Source organism: Chaetodon trifascialis, chromosome 14 (genome assembly GCF_039877785.1).
Source record: "Chaetodon trifascialis isolate fChaTrf1 chromosome 14, fChaTrf1.hap1, whole genome shotgun sequence".
NCBI classification, from domain to species: Eukaryota; Metazoa; Chordata; class Actinopteri; order Chaetodontiformes; family Chaetodontidae; genus Chaetodon; species Chaetodon trifascialis.
Genome location: NC_092069.1, coordinates 18,274,056 through 18,298,065, shown reverse-complemented (window position 1 = coordinate 18,298,065; position 24,010 = coordinate 18,274,056). Strand labels below are relative to the sequence as shown.

General features: G+C 43.8%; 1 protein-coding gene across 1 annotated transcript in view; it reads right to left on the bottom strand.

The window, feature by feature from the left end:
• Window positions 1–24,010, bottom strand: part of dph6 (diphthamine biosynthesis 6) — a 58,317-nt gene that overhangs the window by 10,464 nt on the left and 23,843 nt on the right. The window contains exons 6-13 of the mRNA XM_070979245.1: window positions 23,535–23,596; window positions 23,012–23,106; window positions 22,835–22,928; window positions 20,823–20,973; window positions 20,303–20,428; window positions 18,579–18,708; window positions 18,322–18,496; window positions 2,168–2,416 (exon numbers count right to left, since the gene is read on the bottom strand). Of these exons, the coding sequence (XP_070835346.1) occupies window positions 2,168–2,416; window positions 18,322–18,496; window positions 18,579–18,708; window positions 20,303–20,428; window positions 20,823–20,973; window positions 22,835–22,928; window positions 23,012–23,106; window positions 23,535–23,596 (1,082 nt within the window). The remainder of the gene's footprint in view (window positions 1–2,167; window positions 2,417–18,321; window positions 18,497–18,578; window positions 18,709–20,302; window positions 20,429–20,822; window positions 20,974–22,834; window positions 22,929–23,011; window positions 23,107–23,534; window positions 23,597–24,010) is intronic.

The window sequence follows — 24,010 nt, the reverse complement described above, 5'->3', positions numbered from 1 at the left end:
TATATTTTTGTGCTGCAAAATATGGCATCACATTATTGTGTGGCATCATTTTATTGTTTAGTTGGTATTAGTTGGTGAGGCACGGTGGGACAAGTGGTAACACTGTCGTCTCACAGCTAAAGGGTCCCGGTTCGAATCCCGCTGTGGGCGCTGGTGGCGTGTCCTCCACCATGCCTTCAGTGCCTGCTGCTCGAGGAAAGGGGTCTTTCTGTGTGGAGTTTGCATGCTCACCTGGGGTATCCTCCATAAAAATACCCCCACTAAAAACATGCCAGGAAATCACCACCTGACCAATGGTGACGACAGAGATTGGGTCCCTGGGTGGCGGTCGGATGGCAGCCCACCGCTCCTGGTCCGCCGTGGAGGAAGGCGACCAGGATGGGTTAAAGGCGGAGGACAAGTTTCACCAAATTGCATGGCGTGTGTTGCATATATGTAACTGTGTGACAAACAAAGGGGATTGTCCCTTCGATTCTTCTTCTTATTATTATGAACACATTTTTTGTCTCTTTTTACCTCTTTCTGTAAAACACTTCACAGCTTCTATTTTGAAAAGGCTTGCATTTTAAGTGCATTTAATTACTAACTCATAGAGTTACCTAATTTTTTTTAATTTGAGTTGCCTGCATGTCTGAAGACATCACCTGATGAAGCCCATAACTGAAGCAAGACTCCTCCTGCTAACGCCGGCTGGTGGAGTTCTTCCTGTCTGTGGGAGTTGTGTCTCCAGTGTTTGACCTGAGTTAAACATTCTAATTACAATCAGTTCAAATGAGCACCGGTGCTTTGTGTAATCCCCACCCCAGGGAGCATTTCACCTAGTATGGGATGAAACAGAAGCCCCCACATTTGAAGTGGAAGTGAAGGGGAAAGTGTGAGGCCCACGCTGGGAAGTCACACCAAGATGATCTGCCTCTACAGGCAAAGAAGGAGCACGGGGTCAGGTTTGTAGCCCACCCCCTAAGTTAGCTCTATTCTTAAGGGGAGAACTCACCTGTTTACAGATGGAGCTGTCAATTAGAGCTGCTTAATCTGGGAATCAGTTGAAAATAAAACATGATCTCCTGGTGGCAATCCTGGGTCAGCTGAATGAATATTTTTGATTGTTCTGACGTCCCGCACGGAAGCACAACAGATGGACGGTGTTGTCCATCTTCAGTGACCTTTGACATGAGCCTAGTCTTGTCACGTCCCAAAGCTTCGCCCTTGGTTAGCCTTGTTATCCGAACGACCTAATCTGCATGCTAAATTGAAGGTACACACTGTCAACGCGGTCAAGATTTCTATTCCACCGTGAGTTACAATAAAGCGCAAAATGTCAAATACATTCACAAACAGACACCAGCTCCTGGCTGAGATAAGATGAACCATTTGAGAAATCAGCATTTGAAAGTTTTAAGAATATAACTGCTGGCCTTAAATAACACATTTACTATTTTACTGCTATAGTTTGACACAAAGTTGACATCCTCTCTCTAGTCTTTAACACCAATAAGCAGAACCACATGTTGGAGGTGGGCTCCTGCCCCTCTCCCTTAGGCCTTATTCCCATGGCTAGACAGATTACTGTGGGAGGAGAAGGGCTGCCAGGGGAGACTGGTGCCCCTATTAGACGTATGGAGCAGGGGTTGTAAGCTGGGGCGGCGGGGGTGGCGGGAGGGCTGGAGGGAGGTGGCAGGAAAGAGGGGTGGAGAAGGGGGATAAGCTGCTCTGAGAGTTGAACGGAGCTCCAAAATGGTGTGTGGGGGCAAAGGATTAGGGAAGCTCTGAGGAAGACATCTGCTTCTGTGCCAAGCTCCACATTATCAAAGACACCAGCGTTTCCCACATCATCAACTTTTCATGAGCGCACTCACTGGTAAATATCAGTCGCAGCGGCTTGGGTCTCAAGGGGACAGAGAGGGGCGAGGAACTTTCCCTTATTTCACAACTATAAAATATAATTCTGAAAGGCCTCTCTGAAAAACTTGGATAACATATCAAGTTTCTCTTTTTTTTACTTATTCATCAACGCATGGATCCCGTCGTCTTTTAATCCATTAAATATGTGTTCATTCAATGTGGGAGAAGCTCCTCTCCATCTATAATAAAACAGCCAGTCATTGCTCTTCATCTTAACCACTTGCATATATTTCATAAACAAAAATCTCACTCCACAGTGCCTGACCTCCTCTTCCTCTGCAGCCCTCAGCATGCTCTCCCACACGGCCCTGATGATGGGGATGTCCTGGTGTCTTGTGGCGTAGCAGTGGGCCTGGACAACATGAGCTAGAGTCAGGCTCCCAATCACCGCCTCCAGAACCTTCTTCACGTAGCTGAAGGACAAATGGGCCTGCGTCCTGGTGCCAGCCTTTACCAGCTGCATGGTGCAGGGGACCAAAGCGATTTGGCCTGCGCAGAAAACCGACTGATCAACCTGGAGAAAAGAGCAAGAAAAACACAGCAATGTTGGCTTTGTTATGGTAAAACCTGCAAGGTTAAGAACCTGCAGCCAAGCTAGCAGCTCGGTGAGGATGCTTTGAGCTTAATGCAAACATGCAGGATGCTGACAGGCTCACAATGTTGACATGATGATGCTTAGCAGGTGTTATATTAAAAAAGATGTTCGCTACCTAAGTTTAGTGTGTTAGCGCGTTAACATTTTCTAAATTCAGCTTATGCTCATGACAGTGTCTTTAATTTTGCAGGTATCAAATTAGCGGACAAATTACAATTTTGATATTTATACATATTGTCTGGAGACAATGAATGTGGTGACAATCCAGCCAGCAGATTTAGAAATATTTCAATGGATAAATAAACACTTTTACCTACTAAAAAGGCAGGAAGGATCATCGCAGCTATTGGGGTTTATCAATCCATTCAATAGTTGTTGAGGTAATTTAGGCCTTGTCCACATGTACACGGTGAATATGTATGTAAAAAGTCCCATTAGCAAGGTTAGCACCAGCACTATTTTGGCTATGTCTGCCATTGCACAAAATCATCTCATGTAAACAAGGCGCACACTCTGACAAAAACTCTGTAATCCCTGTTTACAAGTCAACACTGCAAACGGAGTTTCTAAATATCTTCACTCCGGAAGGAGTTTTCTAAAAGGCTCGTTTTCAGTGACCTGAATCTGCGCGTGTGGACAAAAGGCCAAAACTCAAAGAAAAAGCTAAGAGTTGAAAAACGTCTGGACGAAGCCTCAGTCTTACGTTGGATCAACCCACCAACAGACCAAGATCGCCATCCTGAAAACAAGTACAGCCTGCAGTTTTGGTAGAGTACTTCCTCGCTACAGCCCAGTGCTCGATCTTATTCAGACCACACATTGACAAAAAACACACAAGCTAAAGCCTTACATCTCTCTACTACCCCATGCTTGACGCTTAATTACAGCCTCTTAGAGAACTGTTCCGGTAGGGTAGTGTTTGGTAGTGATCAAAACGTCTGAACAAAAGGAATACAAACTTATTGCTGAGGGGAAAATGCACCCTAACGGCCAAAGAGTGTGAATCTAAGTCAAATCGTGCACTATCTAGATAATTTACTTCTTCAGTTTTAACAAACTGCAAAACGCCTGTCTGCACTGCAATGCGCGTTCAATTATGAAGGAAAAAAGAATATTTAATTAGACAACTACGGATTTGAGTGTGTGGTTTCCATTGAACCCCAAAACTGGATGTAAAAAAAAAAAGTAATCAAACTCTAAAATGAGTTTTGTCAAAAAACAAGCACAATTTTCATGAGTGAGGTGCTATAATCAAATTAACATTAATTATAAGCCCGTGTTTGAGTCACACTCCATTAATTAACAGGTTCCACCTCTGCCATTTTTCAGCATCTTTTCGCTAACAATCCTCACTTCACAAGCAGGTATTCTGTGAGAAGTCTGCCGATGTACCTCTGTGGCACCCGTGTTATTTATAAGCTCAATTAACCATGTGATAATAAGCTCAATTCCCTGCTAAACGCTTCTGTTAGAATTAAGCTTTGTGCATAATGAAAGCTGAAAAAAATCTATCTGCTTAATGCAGAGAGATGAGTAGGGATGAGGAGTGGCCTTAAAGAGGTCAGGTCTTTAGAGACCCTGTAGTTCAACACTGTTTGAGCTTGGATGGCATTAGCGCTGGACACTAGCTGCTGGTCAATGCAAATAGCTGTTGGTGACATGTTGATAATTGCTGGCCTATACAGGGACCCTGGAGCACATGTGGATCTCCAGGGAGGATCAGAAAGGTCGGAATCAATTGATGCAAGGCCCAAGACAAGGTCCTTTACTGACTAGCAAAGACACAGCCGTGGGTATCATGTTTTACAGCGAGATTACCAGGGTTAGCCTGAACCAGAGGTATTACTTAAGGCTTAGCGCCCTCTCAGCCAAACTCATTTCAAACAAGCCCTTTGTTTTATTTACATGGCTCAGTTTGATAAAGCCCAGGCTGCGACACAAAGTTCAAAGGAGGAAAACTCAAAATGGAATATTTTCTCCTTGCTGAAATGTATGTTTTTTTATGGGATACTAGCAGAACAAGATGCGCGCCGCACAACTGTTTAGCTAGAGGGCACACGTGGTCATGGCTATTTCCATAATCAGATGGGTTTGCCATGATCCCCAGCTCCTGGGTTCACTTGTCAACTTTGATGAATCTTCAGCTTCCATCTCTGCTGCTCCAAATTACTGGGACAGCGCGGGAGACGGGAGATGGAGGGAAGATGGGAAGAGGGGCGCGAGCGAGTGAGCGAGGGGGAGGAAAGGGAGGCGATAAGGCCCTCACTGCTTTCAACCAGTTGGATCAATCACCGGATCATTTACCTGCAAGCACAATCTGCCTGAGCACCTGCATTACTATGTCTGCCTCACATAAAAGCCAGATTCCCACACATCAACAACAAATTGTCATTGGCATTCCATTTATGAGCCATCAAATGCCATCATATCCACTCCAACAAAGAAGGGCTCCATCAGGTTGGACGGGTGGCCAGAATTTCTTAACAAGCTCGTCCCAATGAAAAGAGCTCGCTCCATTTTGAATTCAAAAAGGCTGGTTGCCATTTTTGTATTTGAATATCAAAAGGGGGATAGCGCGGGGCCCCTTGACTGTTAAAGGCAGACTCCCATAGCTTCTACCAAGCAGGTGTGTGATGATCAATTATTAAGGATCCCGCTCTGGTTACTCTTAGTGGGAGGTGGAATTGGGGATTTGGGGGTGGGGGGATTTGTGGTGGCGCGGGCACATCTTTCTGTGGTGAACCTGGATGGGGACGAGACAGTGGAGAGGGGAGAGGGAATACTATTTACATAAAATTAACAGTTCAAAAGAAAGAGTTCACACACCAATCAAACTTGTTAATTGACTGTCAATGGTGTGTCCCTGAATATACAACACAACTACATTATTCATCTTAGGCCTTGACAGGGAAGACAGTCCAATTTGCATGGGCGTTCTAAACGTGATCAACAACCACAATGCCACATGCATTTTTAATAGGGCAGAGATGGGATCCTTTAATATTCATAAGGGTCAAACAATTGCATATGACATTAAACTTTCTATAACAAGGTAAGTATTTTTCAAACGCTAGCCTTAGAAGTCTAAATGGCCCACAGAGAAAAGGGCCGCTGAATCAATACTATACGTTCACATCGGTTTACTTCTGTTCTACTGCTTCTTAATTATATTTGATAGCTGCTGTCATAACACAACAGCTTTTTAGAAATGTCAGGTTTTAGTAGCTGCCTTTTGGAGCTAATATGAGCAATATTTATTGTTATGTTACATCAGTTTTTCCATCAGAGAAAACGCATGGGTGGGCAATTTGGACAAAATTCATGTCACAATAAATATAAAAGCCATATTTAATTTTCAGCATTTGAAGATGTTTGAATTTGAGATGATTAAACTCACGCTCGTCCCATATAGTCGACTGGTCAAAAATTTGTTTTTATCTTCATTTTTGATTTTTAAGTTTATAATTAATTCAACCATACAAATTGCAAACAATACCACAATATCGGAGGATTTTGTCACTACACCCAAAACCGGACATAGAAGCTTCCAAAGAGGTCAGCAGCTCCAGTGATCACAACACACTCTTCGTTGCTTAGGATGAACTAGGCTGCAATTCAGCTCATGCTTTATCGACCTTTATTTCATGGTTATAACACCATCGCTGTTCTAATAAACCCAACGACATGTCAAAAGGTCACTATCCCCAAAGACATTCTCCCTCTCAACCCCTGTGAGCTGCAGACGGTAACACATATGTAAATGTGCTCAGGAAGCGCCTGGCTGTGTCCGCTTCCAACCCTTAATGGTGTCTGGTTTCGGGCTGGTGTGTCTGAGGTGTTTCTAATTGTAGTTTTTGTCAAAGAGCTTCCAGAGATGACCAGACAGTGCTAGACTATATTCACATTGGTGTTGGAGCCCTCTGGGCCCCCATTGTGTTGAAGACGTCTCCAAGTGTCATTAGCAGAGCCTTGGAACGGTATAGATGAACTGGGCTGGCCTGGATAAAATGACCCGGTATTGACGAACAGTCAGGTTTTTCTGCCCGGTTCCAAGGACAGAGAGAGGTGGAAAACTGCTCCACCGCTCCTATCAGATATGCTAATGGTCACATTTCTCCCCATTGAGACCTCATGCATAATTTAAGCAGGAAAATGATAATACAAAATGTGTAAAATAGGTTAGATTAATATGGTGTAACTTTTCCCTCATGCAAGGACACATGTAACCAAGCTAAAAGGGTAATGGCAGTACAGTAGAAGCTACAGGGTGGGTAATTAAACGCAAAATGTAATTAATATTTGTGATATGTCCTTTCATGGAGATGCTACTACATCTTTTGAGTGCTGTCTACAGCCTCGCCATGGAGCAGGGGAAACTGAGTGCATCCTCAGAGCACCAGCTCAAGGCTTTCCAGCTCAGAGATAAAACTTTTTAAAGAATATTTTTGAAAGTTGTTTATTCAGTTTCTAGTAAATATAGACAAAAATGCTGCAGGACTACAGCATGTGTGAGAAGCACCAGGCCAGATTCAAACCAAGGATGCTGCATTTACATGCTACATTCCATCTAAAACTTAATTTGATATATAAACTATGATTTACTTGAAATGGGACACTCTTTAGTTCACTTTTAATCCCTCATGGAGCATTCCTAATATATGTGACAAATTTCTAAATTTCTGTCTTGATTCTTTTTTCACTTTAGTAATTTTCTTCTTTTCTTGAATATTTTAGGGATGGCAAATAGCTCAAAATAGTTCAAAATGTGGGGATCAAAAAACTGAGGTTGAAGTTTTGTTGAATGTATTTAAGTGCATATATTATTTCTGCTTTTTGGCGGGGATTTGATATGCAGCGACTGTTTAATCCTTGTGTGGTGGATGGCAGTTTGTCAGGGATGTGTGCTGTGATTTCATCTTGAACTGGCTTCAAGTCTGTGGGGCTCTTTCAGCATTAGTGCATTCAAAGCAGATCACGTCTGGGAGTGGAAATGATAAGAGATGGGCTCATGTTGTGCTGCGCCCCGAGGAAATCCTGCCTCTTCTGACACCTCATTTCTACAAATACAAACCTTTCAGGAGAACCACAACCGTTCTTCCCTCTACAGAATTTCTCCCCATGTTAGGCTTCTCATTTAAGGCTTCACAGGAAGGGGGAGGGAGATATTTGCCTTTTTTATTCCCTCCTCTTTTTTCCACTATCTCTATTTTTTGCTTCCTGTTTGTGCTCCAGTTTGAGCCTAACCCCTGTATGCTCAACTGTCACACAAAATCAGTGTTACTTAAACGGCGACATAAATAGCTGTATGAAGTGCACAAAGAAAGGCAAGTATAGGGCATATCTTAATGCATTCTCTCAGGTCTAAAGCTGCACATTTATTCAGGAAACAAACCATAAGCATATGTTCAAAACACAAGGTTTTTATGAAGACGAACTTAGAAGAATGCTAAAAATTACACAACCATAACAAGCCATTCTTGAGGCAACGTGTGGTCAGTCTGAGTCGGGGACGCTGGCCTTTCCCCAACCCCCACCTTCTCCAAGCTTATGTGTATTTTTCTGTTGTGCCTGGATGTCTGCCCTCGACATGCCCACTCCATAGACACTGAACCGTGTGGAAGAGTAACACTGTCATGTCAGCTCTGGTCAACTTTATGGTGGTCAGGAGCTGCCGCTCAGCACAATAACCAAGGTCAGGAGAGCCTGACTGCTGGATGCTCAGGGAGACACATCTGAATGCCAACGGGCATGAATAAACAAACAAACAAATCTTTCTCACCATCATAAAAGATTGTTTTTCATACCAAAATAACCACGGCTTTGATACAATTTTGTTCAGTTTTGCTGTTTTGTTCTATAAATTTACTGTTGCTATAATGATGTTAAAATGGGAAACAACATCAAATAAAACACAGCAATCAAAGCTGATGCAATGAAATTGTCTGCTGCTCTGGAGCATTGTGCCACTCCAGAGCCAGGCTCTGGATGAAGAGTGATGGAAGGGCATGCTTTTTCATTGCGTTAGGCAAAATGCCCTGCTGCCTTCAACTGTCCCGACCTCACATTTTTTGACAAATTGGTTGTGAGGCTTTTACGACTGATGCACATATCGCAAAAATCATTTCTGCCAAGCTTCCTCTATGACCTGCCCGTGGGACATGACAAGCCCCTCCACGCATCGCTCTATCAAACCGAATCTTTCCAGGACAATGCAAATTATGACAAATTCCATCATCCTGCATTATGCGCTTTCCTGCTAATCTCCCTAATTCGAGAGAGTCGGGGAGGGTCTCGCTGTTTCAGCTGAGGGGCATGTTGTCTGATTGAATGATGCTGAAACTGCAACCCTCATCCCCCGTTCTTTCTCCCTTCCCAGCTGTGACCACCTCGTCTCTTCTGTCTTTTCATATTTTTCCTCTTCTTGAAGCTGCCTCTCTTGGTCTGGCTGGTAATGGGAGCTCTATCTTAACCTGGGCACGAAAGAATTATGTCAACACAAAGTGCCGTGGCACAACTTTTAAAGACTAGCTGTCAGCAGTGGTCAAGCTAAGTCGGTCTGTGTGTGCGACTGTTCGCGATATGAAGGTTAAGACCATGGTGTGAGATGCCTGTTCTGCATAAGACAGTGTGAATGTCAAAAACAAATCAGTGTGCGACCCAGTGACGTGAAGCTGCTGGTCCAGAGAGGAAAGTCCCTTACACCTAAAACAGCAACATTTAAAACACACACAAACCTCTACTGCTTGTAATGGACACAATGTGCAGTTCACCAATGCAAGATGAACAACAGACAAACAGAAAATGAAGGACAGAGCGAACGAGACGGTGCAGAAAACGCAGAGGAGAGCAAAAATAGATGTAGTTCCAACTCGTCTCAACAGATGGCAGTATGGCTGCATTAAAAAGGCAGCTGGGGTCTCAATATTACCGTTCATCCAAAGTCCAGTCAACCCATGGACAGGCTGGCTAGACAGCACCCAAGTCCTCTTGGATTTTCTTCTCTTTTCTGTTTTGTTTTTTTTTGTTTTTTTTTTTGTCTGGCAAAACTGAAAATAAGCCACAAATTCCCCCACTGAAAAGCAGGGATATGGATGAAGGAAAATTTGGGAAAAATGCTAAAATTGTTTAGGGTTTCACTGCCATATTTAAGTGTTGTTCTGCATTTATTTTTATTGCAAATACTGAAAATCCACTGTAGCTGGAAGGTTTTAAAAAAAGATGAATAGTAAAAAAAATGAAATACAACAAAACTAAAATCTAAAAAGAAAGACTTTCCATCAAAGAATTACGTGTTTGTACTTAATTTGGAAAAAAGGTATTTTACTGTAAATTTGTAAATAATATTCTCACTATGGCAAACTGATAAAATACAATGTGCTGAAAATGTGCTGAATCCCAACTGAAAAACACAGCAAATATTAACATTTGTGTCAGAGCATCAAATTCAACTCAATAATTTTTGACACGTGGAAAATATTATGTACTCTATATTATACTGAATGAACTTTTACCCCGAGCATCTCTACTTCATTACATTACTGCAGCCTGACATCCCCTTACATTATAAATTCATAATATCAATAATAAATATATATTAAACGTGAACATGCTGATATGTCCGTGCAAAAGAACTCTGTATTATTCATCTGCAGCAGTTTTTCCCTCAGTAAAGCATGCTTTGATGACAATGGCATTTGAAAAATGAATGGCCCAGGTTAAAAGTTACTACTCAGAAGAATTGCCCCATGGGAAATTTATGATGAAGCGAGTGGCCAAAAGTAAATGGAATGTAAACGCTAACTCTTTCCTGATTCATCTGTAGCACTGTTAAAAAAAAATCCCTTAATAAATGAGGACAAAATGGCAATGCTAGCACACTGTTGCATGTGGATGCAATCGTCACTTCTAACTATCATTTCTAGTAATGACAGGAATCGTGCATAACAGCAGTTTTCCTAAAACACGGGCACTATTAGACAGTGTTGCACTGCAGTCAGTAGGTGAATCTGCTGTGGTAACGAGCATCTTTAAAAGCCACTCACTCTGGATTGGTGACAATTAGTGTTTGCTAGTAACATATCAATCATGGCTTCTCTTTGTTACCACATTTGTTACATGGTCACAAAAAAACTATAAATAAAATGCTCAGCAACTATATTCAACTATGTTTGTCTGATAGCCATACATCAAAAAGGCGACAGCATAAAGCAGTTTTTCAGTGCATTTTAATAACATTCTCTTACTGCTAGATTGCCCTAATGGTTCTGTGTGTATTGCTTTGGATTAACGATTTTGGCCTTTTGGAAAAGGCGTACTTCTCCCTGACGCTGTTTCCTATTAGTTTCTGTATGTCACCACATTAGCATGTGTGGGAACTGGGCCCTGTATTGTTCTGTCTGCATTTGCCACACGTGTATGTTTCACAAGGAGCATCTTCCAGACTCTCCTTATCTGTGTGTGCGTGTGTGTGTGTGTGTGTGTGTGTGTGTGCGTGTGTGTAGGCCCTGTCAGCTATGCCCTCTCGTCACTGCAGGGGGAAGAAACACACCCGGGCAGCTCTGAATATAGTGGCTAGTTACCATAGTAATGGGATGGTCATACGTCTCTCCTCTCTCAGACAGTGATGGGAGTGGACAGGACACGCTGCTATGCTTTTTATCTATGCATTTGGTATTCAGTTATTTCATCCCACAAATAAAAAGCCACGCCACCCCACCTCTCCTTTTTCCGTATTCAAATAGAAGGGCAAAATGGGAAGTAAATAGTTGGATATGGGGTAATAATTCACACATGGGACTACAAATAATGATGTGTTTTGACTGAGTGTTTGTGATTGCAATTGTAATAGCGCCAGTGTCTTGGCAGATATCGGCGGTGGTGGGATCTTTACATGACGCTTTTCAGATGCCTCCTTGATGTCTCTGAACCGTTCACCCCTCCGCCGCTCATCAGCAGTGACAAAGTGAGAGGCAAACAAGGACGCACACACACACACGACCACGCTCGTGTAGCGTGTGATTCTCTCAAATTAAAAAGTCTATTTATCAAATAAAATCATATTCATGCATCAAAGCTGATTACATTTATGTACGTTCCATTAAATGTTTTAGTATAGTCTACCAATATACTGTAGCCACAAAAATAATGCTTTTTACACAGAAAGCAGTCAAGTTATTTGCAAATCTGCAAGGTGAACGAAAATTAGGATGCTGACTATTCACTGGAGACACCAGAGACCTGTGTCTCTTCAGGCTTCCACAGTGATTATGGATGGCTAGGTAGTACATGTCCACCTATATGTATATATGCACACATGACATAAATACATATATTTACAGTATATGCACATCTAGTATATGTGCATCTCTGCATCACTCAGTATGTAAAAGAAGAAGGGGGATGATGGCGGTGGCTCTCCTGTCTCTGCTTCCCATGGCTTGTTGACATGAACCAAGGCAGTCAGGCACCAATAATACATGAAGAGCTGTTCAAAGGCAATTAGGATCAGTTGTCAGGACCGGGCCCATTAATGAGTGGGAGTGTGGCAGGGGCCGGGGCAGAGGCACAGCGCCGGCGTACGTGGCCGCCTGAGAGTCGATGCACTCTGACAGATCCAGTCCTTCCCCTGTCCTCGCCTGGTACAAGCTGATACCAGCCTGTTCCCACGTGGTGCTGCAGCAGCATGCGCAGGATAATGTAGCACAGAAAGCACTGACTCCTGAAAATGACCACTGCCATGGCAGGTCAGCCTCGACGCAGGAACAAAAGGGGAGAGAAGGGGGATGTGGGGCATGTGGGATGAGGTTGGGAGGAACATAATTACCTCCTCTGCCGTCTACCACTTCCCATAAAACTGCCCCCTTGTCAGATTAAAAAGGTGGCCTGGTTTGACGTCTCGCATATATGTGTACACACTTACAGGCACAAGTAATTAACCCACATCCAGTAGCTCTAGCACTGTCCCAGGACGGAGCTGTATTAGAGGAGGGGGAAGGAGGTCCCCATTTTTGCACACAAGGCAGTGTTGATGAGTATGCATACGTGTTGTGGGTAAACAGAAGTGCACAGGAGCAAACATTTGTCTGCAAATATTTAGGGACAGATAATGTGTGTGTGTTCAATTGTCCATTTTGTTTGTCTTTACATACATCTTTATCTATTTGCATGTCACTGAATGCGGTACCTGTCCTGTCAGTCATGAGTGTTACAGGGAGTCATCCGTGACTCATTTTAATGACTGCACCAGTTTACCTTGTCATACAGGCAGGGCCTATCACAAAGAGCATGCAGGTGTGTGCGTGTGTGTGTGTGTGTCTTTGAAAGACCTGGCCTCGGGGCATACAGCCCAACATGCCACTGCACACAGGTCTTAGTGGGTTTGATCAGCGTGTTTCGTGTGTGTCCAGTTCAAGTGAAGACAGTTGACCCCAGTGTTTGGGGTAGGATGAGCAAAGCCTACAGAGACAGACTCGGGTGATGTACAGAGACAGGAAGTGAATCGACGCTCGCTGGGGAAAGGCTGTGAGGTGAAGCCCGACTGTCAGTCAAAACCTTTCTGACTCTCTAGACAAAAGGTTCAACTCATTGCACACAATTCGGGCATTCCAGAGAGGAAACAGGCAGCCTGTTCAAGTGCACCTTGAGTGAAATGAAAAGAAAAAACAAATCTGTGTTAACATCCTGCACAGCAAGTAGGAGCAAGTAAGTACACGTACTGAAGAACACCGCAGCTTTGACTAGGCTGCTCAAAACCGCTGAGCCTTCAAGACCTCATTTTTCATCGACTCAATTACTCGACAACTGGCCTCACCCCTCTCCTCCCTGCCTCATCTCCCCTCCTCCGTGGGTGAAAGTGATCATTTGTTCTTTTATTAAAGTTGATAACATCCCTTGCATTGTCTGAGCGCGCACGCTAGAGAGCCGCCCCTACTGTTCTAGCCTCCAGCGCTTCGTATTATTGGTGCATTATTTCACGCATGCCCTCCTCTTTTATCAAGCGCTTTTGAAGTAATGTTAATAGACTAGAAAATTGAGACGTTTATGAAGTATGGGCCGTGTTTATGAAAAAATCCATAAAGTATGACAGGGGAGAGGTGAGATAAAAGCAAGGTTTTAATAGATTATGGCAAACAGGGGAGAGGCGTCAGATGCTGACAGGCACCTCCTTCGAGATCCCTCAGATTTTATGGGATTAATTTTGTTATATTAGAAATGAAGTTAAATGTCCTAATTAATCTGTTCGTGCTGCATGAATAGATCCCCGAACGCGGATGCACGCACACACACTGTTTTTTGGCTAATTACTCTTCTGTGGTAATTGAGGTAGATGTATTCTCTAGATGTAGGTTGAGGAAGTTTGGGGTGGTGGGGGATGTTTGATGTAATGGGGGGGGGGGGCTGCTGAATTGTGTACGTTGGCTCTTTTACAATAGTGAAACATTCTGAACAACACGCCATAAAACCAAAGCACTTAGCTTAATTTCTGCAATTCATCACTGAAATTTTTTGCTTTCTCACTCAACACACAACCTTATATTTAGCTGTCAGCCCCCTGATTGTTCACCATAAAGCAGAGCTGCTATCTTCTCAAACGCATCACGTGCTACATTATGGAAAACACTGCGACATATCTGTAAGTTCCTTTTAAAACACAGATGGAGAATGATGCCAAAACATGCATATTTTACACGGCGGTCTCGTGACCCAGCAGACTCAGCATGCATGCCACGTAACCTCAAAGTCCATGTTCGGCTTAGTTTTGGCTTCTTTATCGCATTTGATTCCCATCTTCTTGTCACTTCCTACTGCCAATTATCTTAACAAACAAAATCAAAATGAGGCTTCCAACAAGCAGAGGAAACATCTACCCAAGTTCCCTCTTTCTGGCCCTACACGGGTGGCCCAACCTGACTATGAGTGACCTCTGAACTTATCATCAAGAGGGTCAGACAAAGTTCAGCCCATTGTTTTTAGACATTAAGGCTCCTGCAGGAGGATTATTCAAATTCTATTACCCGCCACAGTACACGCCTCCTTTTTGACGCTAATTGGCAACGTCAGATCCACTTCCCTCCTGATGCCTCACAGTCCACTTTGACAATTTTCAAAATCCAATGCAAATCCTGTCGTGGGCTCGTGCTAGACGGTCTTCCACAATATTGACTGTCACTCACAATTAGACGAACGAGGCAAGGGGTTAGCGTTCACCAGCAACCTGAGGCAAGCGCAGTCAGCTCCCAAAACACACCCCGCACAATCTGATCAGTGAGTATAATTTCCCCGCAAATATCCCAGGGGTGAGCCACTTACCTTAACAGGAAAGAGGAGATGTTTAACAACCATTCAGCCGATAGTCTTTCTATTCAGACCTGTTTTGGCTATTGTGTTTGTCTCTGTAAATGCAGCTCCAAAGGGAACGTGACAGAGCGGGCTGCATTAATCTAAATAGATAGAGAAAAAAATGGTGCAGTTTGAGACTCCTGTTGGTAACTCTGACTTAAGTAAATGATAGGTCAATTTTTTCCATCTGGCAACTCAGAAGCACAATCGCCTGTTATTAGTACAAATGGACTTCTGTGTAAAAATGTGGGACAACGTTGGCTAAAGAAACAAGCTTGTTTTTCCTGCTATTATGTTAATGCAACAGAATTGTTTAAAAGCTCCTTCGAAGAGACAACTGGCAGAAAGCGCAGTAATAACTTTTATTTCTTTTAAAAGCGTGCCATTACTTGGCTTTTGTTGCAATGAGAGAATTTGTTTTGATATTTTGCGGCCAAAACAGGACGTCTGAGAGCATCTTTTGTTTTTAATGAATTGATTGATGTAATAGAAGAATGAAACGTCTTATATCTTAATTAGATTATGCAAATGACGTCTAAAACAAATGACAGCAGAATTTGCATTAGATCTCTGATTAATAAAAAAAAAGATAGCAAAACAAAACAATTAATGGCAAGATCTCTGACACTGCTGCACTGACAAATGATATATTACACTGCAAATGTAATATATTATTTGTAAGTCTAAACACATGTCAATCAGCTCCAGTCCAAAATGCAACAAAGTAAATACAAAAATTAAATCTCATTCTTGTCTTTATAGCTTGCGGCTTTTATCTAAACTACCGGCATATCATACATTAACATACAATACACCAAGAGGCCCCCAGCTTTGACATCATAAAGGTTAACTAATTCTTTAAATCAAGTCAGATCTGAATCTGTCAGCTTGCCAGGCCAAGTCGACATCGCCGCTCCCGAGAGCTGAAGCTGAGAGACATGACAAGCCAGGCAGATAGATGAAGAGATGGATGGAGCTTGAAGGTCCAGCATCCATCACATGCCAATCCCTAATGCCGCTCCTCTCTACCTCCACCAGTGCCACCCTTCGCTTGTGGAGGCCGAGTGCAGTTGAATCCTGCAGGGCCAGAGTGCCATGTTCTGTCAGTGGCCATGTGCTGTCTCTCAAAGCACTGGACGCTTGTCAAAAGAATACGCTGGTCCCAACAGAGCTGGACATTGGTCAGTTTATAGCCGTGTGTAACTGTAGCTCAAATAGTTAGCATTATTAACAAACAAGAAAGCAAACCACAGTTGTTGACCGAAAGCGACGTTTTGCTATTGCTAATATTATGGTATTATAATAAGAACTACTGTTGCCACCGCTGCTGCTGTTTTCTGCATGTGTTTTTGCATGAAGAGACAATCAAAAAACTAAGAAAGAAGCCCCTGATTTGTGTGATGCTTCACACCAATAAGTCATTAAATCAGGGTTAAAACATTAGAAAAAGTAGATTTTCATAGGAACAAGAGGGTCGATCCAGTCAGCCTGACTTCCTTTGTGCCCTAAATCGAGCCTATTGTAAGAAGGCTTATTGAGAACCAACCCAAACATTGATGGTGTCATTGTTCCACAGCCATTACGCTGTGCAATCAACGTTTACTTCATACAACCTGATTCCAAACAAGCTAAAGTTTTAAAACAAGTCGGGACAGGAGCAGCTAAACACTGGGAAATATGTGGAATGCTCCAAAAGCACCTGTTTGGAACATTCCACAGGTAAACAGGTTCATTGGTAACAGGTGATAGCATCATGGTTGGGTATGAAAGGGGCATCCTGGAAAGGCTCACAAGCGAGGATGGAGCGAGGTTCACCACTTTGTATGAAAGAGATTACTCCTCGTTTTTGGCTCAGCATACCAGTTTTTTTTAAATCATCGTTGTAACTCATCGTTCCTCAAAGAACTCATCACAAAAACACCTCTGCGGCGCAGACCTGATTATTCTCTGGACATAATTAAGATCCCAAATTCACCCTTTAATCATTTCAAGCTCGACCCCCCCTCCCAACCCCCGTGTATCGCTGGATCCTTCTTTTAATTACTAATTCTTCTCTGCAGTAAATGTGGGGGGCTCCAGGTTATTTGGTCTCACACGGCAGCTTCTCTTGTCTGTGTTGTTGCCGGAGCCCTGTCGCTATGGTGTCACACGGCAACAGTCACCAAGGAAAATTGTCATTAAGACGGGAGTCAAACGTGGTGCCGGGGAGAGGAGGGGTGGCACGGCGTGCTTGCTCACAGCGAGGGGGTAATTGTATCAATATGTAAAAATCCTTAGCTGTACTGAAGAGTTGTTAATACATTTTTGATCAAATTAAGTCACTGTAGCTCGGAGGAGGAGCAGACACACTGAGAGACGACGCAGGGGTCGCGTGAAGCGCCAGGCAAAGCTCTGAGCGAGCGCTCTCCTCTCATTGTTTTCTCAAATTGCTTTGGATACGAACGATCATTAGAGGAATGAGAGATTAGATGGTTTTCCAGAGGCAATAGCACATGCCCACAGCTGACTTCAATTTCATGTCTCAATGAGACTCCATTGAGGAAATCAAACACCGCTGGCATGTTAAAAGCAAACCTGACTCTGTAGGTTACATCTCAGGAATCCAAAACTGCACAAGATCCTCTGAGCTTCAGTGACACACTGGTGAGATATGCCGTCAAGCCCTAAACGAATGGCTAATCCACACATGTTCTCACTCATAGACGGATTTGGCTGCAGGATCAAGGACAGTGTGGAGGAGATGGACACTATCCTTGTTGACAGTACTTTGACAAGTGTAATCCCGTATAATACACACTGGGTAAACAAAACACCAAGCCAACCGTGCAACCACGGCCCACACTTCCTCTGCTGCGCCTTTGAATTCGACATTCTTTCTGGGTTTGAAACAATATGAAAGAAGTTCAATTCGGAGCTTTACAAACAAGTGCAAAAATGGATACACACTGCCCACTATGACAGGGATACATATTTACATGTATACATAAAAGTAGTAATGAGAACAAACTATCACACAAAGCAACAATCACAATCATCTGTACGCATGCATCTATACATAAACAGAGACAACGGAGACACACTGAAAGTAATCACGTAATCTGAGACACTTCAACTGCTTTGTGAGAGTCGAGCACAACAAAGCGAGATTCATCGTTCATCAAACAAATCCGCGCTATTCCCCCATTAATCCGTTACTTACGATTAGAAAGTGAGACTACGAATTGCTTTGCCAACAATGGCACAAAGGAACATGATGTTCCTTGTTTTTGGATCAGCCCCTCGGACAAGGATCGAGGGATTCAGTGGGACATGGTTCACTATCATTTGCAATCAGTAGCCAAACAAGTTAGACAAAGAACAGGGTTGAGACGAGCAGCTAATGACAAATAGAAAATGATTTATAATGAAGAATTGCTGAATGCTTGATTAGTCTATTAAAAGAACAATATACTTGTAAATAAGCGTCTCTTATTTAGGACTCTTACCCTGAGGGCCTGGCTGTAGGGCCCGATGTTAGCTGGAGCCCAGTGGGACAGGCTCTGGACATGCAGGGCTTCCCTCTGGTGGAAGCAGCCCTCCTCCAGGGGCTCGATCCAGTCATGGAGCAGGCAGTCGATCTGCAGCAGCTGACCGGCAGGCAGAGGAGCCTGGACACACACCCTGTAAGGACCAGAGGAACAATGTAAAGATGTTTCCTGTGAGAGAAGAAAAAAAAAGTCTGCATGTGTGTTTGCACCTTTACCTGGCTGGAGGGTTCAAGCCAAAGTGCTTTTTATAGACTGTGTTGAGTGGGACAAAGTCTTCCATGGACCTCACATACAGGTGGACCAGGATAATGTCCTTCATCTTCCAGCCTCTGTTGTCCAACTCACCTGGACACAAGCAACACATTATACTGTACATCACCGCAGTGTAGCAGCGTATTCTAAGTTACAGTAACATAATCTAACTCACCGTGACCTTACTGCAACTTGGCTAAGCTAACTTATGCATATTTGTTATGTTCCATGGTACAGTCCAAATAAGAAAAAGCAATAAAATAAAATCCAAATTTGCCCAGTTTACACTCGCGAAATTGTAGGTTTGTGACCAGAAAGAAGTGCTACATTTGGCCCCTTTGAGACATATTTTTTCAGATCACTTCTATAAACTTGTTCTCATTTTGTATGTTTTTTTTATATGTTTTCTCTTATTTTGAGGAAATTACGAGTTGCATCTCCTACCACTGCAGCAGGCAAGCTTGCCAGTGAACAAATACTCCTGGTGTCGAAGTCAGTGTACAGGCATTTCCTTGTGTCAAAGAGTCAGGCTTACAGCTGTGCTTTAACTAACAATAGTCAGTCTGTTCAAACAGTCACTTGAATGCTTTTGTCATCGTAGTTAAGAGGTGGATAGTTTCAAAGATTTTTGTGACATTGAAATCTACTGAAACTACTTTAAAGTGGTAATGGTGTTTGTCCCCTCCTATAAAGTGTGGTCTGGCGCGGTATGTGTGCACATCGCAGACTTTGGATGCAAACGCAGGCACAAGGGCTCAAAGCGAAGCCTCTCTCCCTACAATCATTTGAAAGAGCTTCAAGTTTGTTTTTCCTTTGCCAACACTAGCGTCTCAGACTACTTCGCCCTCATACAAAGAGGTTGTTCATTAAATATTAACTTGTTTAATATTGTCTCTGCACTGTGAAGGCTGTTCAGCCGAGCACCACGATAAACATTAAATATGCTTTTCATCTTTCGCTCCTCTTTCTCCATCAAAAACGAGAAAGAGGGGGAAAAAAGACTCAGATGCACTGTAAAAGCGTGCACTTTTAAACTTCTGCAGGGCAAAAACGAGAACCCACCCAACATGCCTGCTCTGTGCGTGTGTGCGTGTGCGCGTTTTAAAAGAGGCTTGGTTAATTTGAAGTGCTTGTCCTTGTTTGGTGGCCAGCTCGCTACGGCGTTCTTGTGACGGACAGAGTCTCTGTCACACAGGGTTTTGCCTGCTGGGTTGACAAGCACTTCTGCATAAGGAACGACTTCTCAAGCTCCACCACACCTCCTTGTGCGTCTTCAGCAAACACAGCAAGGAGAAAGAAAGACACCCAGGGGACAAAGAAGTTTTCCCCATATGTTTCTCCCCATTGAAGTTTTTGGGCTTCGATGGGGAGTACAGCAGCACACGCCCCACAGAATATGTTTCACTGCGCTGCTGAAATCACCCCTGGACAAAGGAATTCTGTATCATCTCCCCTTGATCATATCAAAGATGCGATCTTTACTTGATAGAAGAAAACATGACTTATTAAAGGTTAGTTTACTTGTGAGTGTCGTACTGGGTGCCTTTTTGTTTCGGCAATCTCAGAGAGGAAAAAAAGAATTTTCTAGTAGACCCTTGTGTTCTTCCTGAGCGGAGAGATGTTTAAAAGCATGTCCGCAGCTCAGGCACTGAGCTCGATACTTTCTCTGCATTACACTTTGCCTTACTTTGCAGCTGTATGAAAGCTGCCTGCGTCTGGCCCTGGATCCCGGGTTCTTGGCTCTGAAGGCCGTTGATGCCGGAGATCCACTGATAGCCTTTGGAGCTCCTCGGTGAGCAGGATGGAGGGAGATCTTTGATACAGTGACATGAAGAGGAAGAGGGTTATGAGGTTTGGATGACTTTGTGCAGTCAGCGTAACTAACGGCTACTTGATCAAGACTTCTAGTACATATAAAATAGGCCTTTTTTTTTGCTTCATTTATAACCAGGGGACATGCTGTGCGAGAGATAATTCATGCATAGGTGGTTTATGTCAAAGGAGAAATGAATTCACAGACTGTCACAAACACACTGCTGGAACGACAGCTCTTGTCAAACAATCACTCAAAAATACTAGCATCATGATGCTAGCCGCGTGACACAGATTCGGGGAGCACACACAACACACAGATATCGTCTGACACACAAATACACACTCAGGCATGCATGTCTGCACGTGCATGTTTCACCATAAATGAATCTCACCGTGGCCCCGCTGACAACTAAGGTCACAATTTGATGTAAATTCTTGCTGGTTGTCTTCGGCTTGATCAGCATATTCCACCTCCTCAGTCATCTTGTCAATGGCGCTCTGGCAAGGACAACTACCATGGGGCAAAGCTCTCGCCACCACATCCTGCAATAAAGCACCACAGGGAATACATCAGGCCAAACGCCCACCAAAGAGCACTGAGCCTTTTGCAAAGACAGACAAAATGCTGTATAATTAGCCGGCCTTTTCAAATACCCCACTAAGCGGGCTGTGTGTGTGTCAGTCTTTCATGACAAGGGCCCAGACACACATAACTTCAAGGTGAATGAATATGAAACAACATGCTAACATATTCGTGGTTCAGGCGAACAGTCAGTGGTGTTTTCTGATACTGTAGATTCAATCACGCCGGCTGTCAGTCAAAACTCATGACTGGATGGGTGAGACATGTTTTGGATTTCATTTTTTCTCTTCTGTTCACTTACACTTCGCCTCTGCACTCTTTGTTACTTCCTTAAATAACAAAATATTACCATTCTCTAAGGCATACATATTACCTGCCAAATTCTGCAGGGGCGTCACACATTTGAATGCATTTTTCATATTTCCCCAACGCCCCCCCACCAACCCTCACCCTACCCAACACTCATTCACCCCCCTCATCTGCTGTCAACTGCATTAGGCCATATGATAATCAAATTAATTATACTTCAGCCCCTCTCTCCTGGCCAGCATGAAAAATAGCTTGACTAGCATTAACGGAGGGCAAATGATGGTGGTCCATCCCCACCCCCTGAGCTCGGTGCAGTTTCCTCTAGTGCTGGTGTCACTGCAGATCTGTCACCCTGACGAGAAGAGCTTCAGAAGGCTGAACCAGGGCAGGTTCTCCCCTGGTTGCCTCCCCCTTCCCCTCCCCTCGCAGGCTCTGGATCTCCCTGCTCTTCCCCAGCAACCTAGGGGGGGCTATAGGGGCTGTGGGAGCGTGTCTGCGCGCGTGTGTTTGTGTGATGGGGGTGGAAGGGGCAGTGTGGGGAGTGAAAAAATATATAGCTGTAGGGAGTGAGGCTGCAGGGTCACAGAGGTTGTGGGATGGGGGTATGTTTTCTGTCCATAACAGTCCCAGCCCCCACCCAACATGCAGATACACCCACATACACACAACGCTACAAACACGCACTCCTGCACAAAAACAAGTACAAAATTAAATGTACACATTATTGTGTGATGTGCAAAGAAACACACCTACTTTCCCCCAGAGACATGTCGAGCTGCAGGCGAGTAGCATCCCTCGGTGTGACCCTTATACAACACATATAACGGCATGCAAGCAGCACTTCCTGTCGCCAGGAACGCTCATCAGCCAGGAGGTGTCTTATTGAACCAGACAATTTGAACCAGAGTAATTAAAAGCCCACATAAAAAGAGGTCAATGTCTCCGTCATAGAATTTTTGACAATAATTCAAGGATTACAAAGTTTCAAAGTGTCACCCTCCTTGTCTGCAAAGCCCCATTCAGCTCCTTCTAACACACCAAAAGCCAACTCCAACTGCCTCCCCGCAACCCCCGACTGTGTCCGCTTAGCCAGCTACCTGAATGCAAAGCGCCTTAATGTGAGCAGACATGTTTATTAAGCTGGGCCTAGTTTCAGGCTGCAGTGAATATTGCAGACGTCAAAGTAGGCCATGTGGGGCTAGAGGAGAGAGCGAGGGATGAAGGGAGAGACCGAAAGCAAGAGTGTGCGGGAGTGAGAGAGAAAGGGAGGCCCTCTGGAGGTTGATCTGAACCTTGCCCCGCAGTGCCGCGTTTCTCCTCTGCTCGACAAAGTTATCAGACACCAAAAGGTTTTGTTCTTGTATTTGTTCTGCCCTCAGAGCGGTTTTAAAGTAATCAACCTCACGGCGACTCCAACTTCAGCTGCAAAAATGACTGATTCAGCATCGAACAGCACTGATCTTATTTGTAAAACAAGTTACACCGGTGGATTCCTTCAGAAGTTTGACTCACGCTGTCTTTGCTCTCGGTGTGCATCTCGGTGAAGCGCAGGTAGCCGACTGGAGCGAAGGCATCTGCTGAGTGGATCACTGTCTCCGCTGCATCTCTGCACAAACACAACAAAAAAACTTTCAGAAAAAACTGTTGTAGCAGTAACAAATCCTTCTAAGTTTATCTTGCTTTACTCACACAACGATCTTCTTTTTGAAGAGGGGGCAATCAAGGGTGAAGGTTTCATATTCACCTCCTTCTCCACAAACATGAACGCCATACTTCTGGGAGAGCTAATCAATGAAAACAAAACACCTTATTGAAATACTCCGAAATTCCTGAATTTTAGGTGGATTTTTTTTCACTCAATTTCCATAATTTCACCTAAAATTTCACTTGCTGGTGTAGAAACACTTCATACATTACTAGAGTGTCTCTATGTTCAGCTTGGATGTGTTCAGGTGTATTATTTTTGACATCAGTTTAAAAGACACTGTGATGAAAAACAATTGTACAAGAATTTGATTGGACAGCACTGAGAATAGAATCACTCTAAAACTAAAAGTGAAAGTGAAAGAAAAACAGATACAGTATTAAGCTCCGACTTAAGATGTATTAAAACTCAACGGCACGTAACTCGACTGGGAACGAATGATGCACACGTAGAAATACTGCAGTGAGGAGAGTAAACAAGGTGGCAGAGTATCTACCGGTTGGTGACCTGTTTCAGATAGTGCTCCATGACAGCCAGAGGTTTTCCTAAGTGCTTCTCTGGATCCAGGCCTGGCACCCACGTGGGAAACACACGCAGGGACATGCGAACATACACACAGCGACAAACAAAGGCAGAAATACACACACACACACACACACACACACACACACACACACACACACACACAAACAGCATTTCACACAGACACACGTATGGAAAGAGAGAGAGAGGGAGAGAGGTCTGATCAGGTCCAGAGAACAGTGATTGGAGATGACAGGCAGGGAGGTTTACGGGCAGTCGCACAAACACACACGTAAACCTGCACCCTGGATCTATTTGTTTGACTTTGCAAGTAGTGTACACAGATCTCTCCGGGTAAGGGCAACAGTTTTCAATTGCTGGCCGCAGACCCCCCACGCCCCCTCGCCCGCCGCCCCCTCATCTTGTTCCCTTTGAGAATATAAACTCTGGAAAGAGATCTT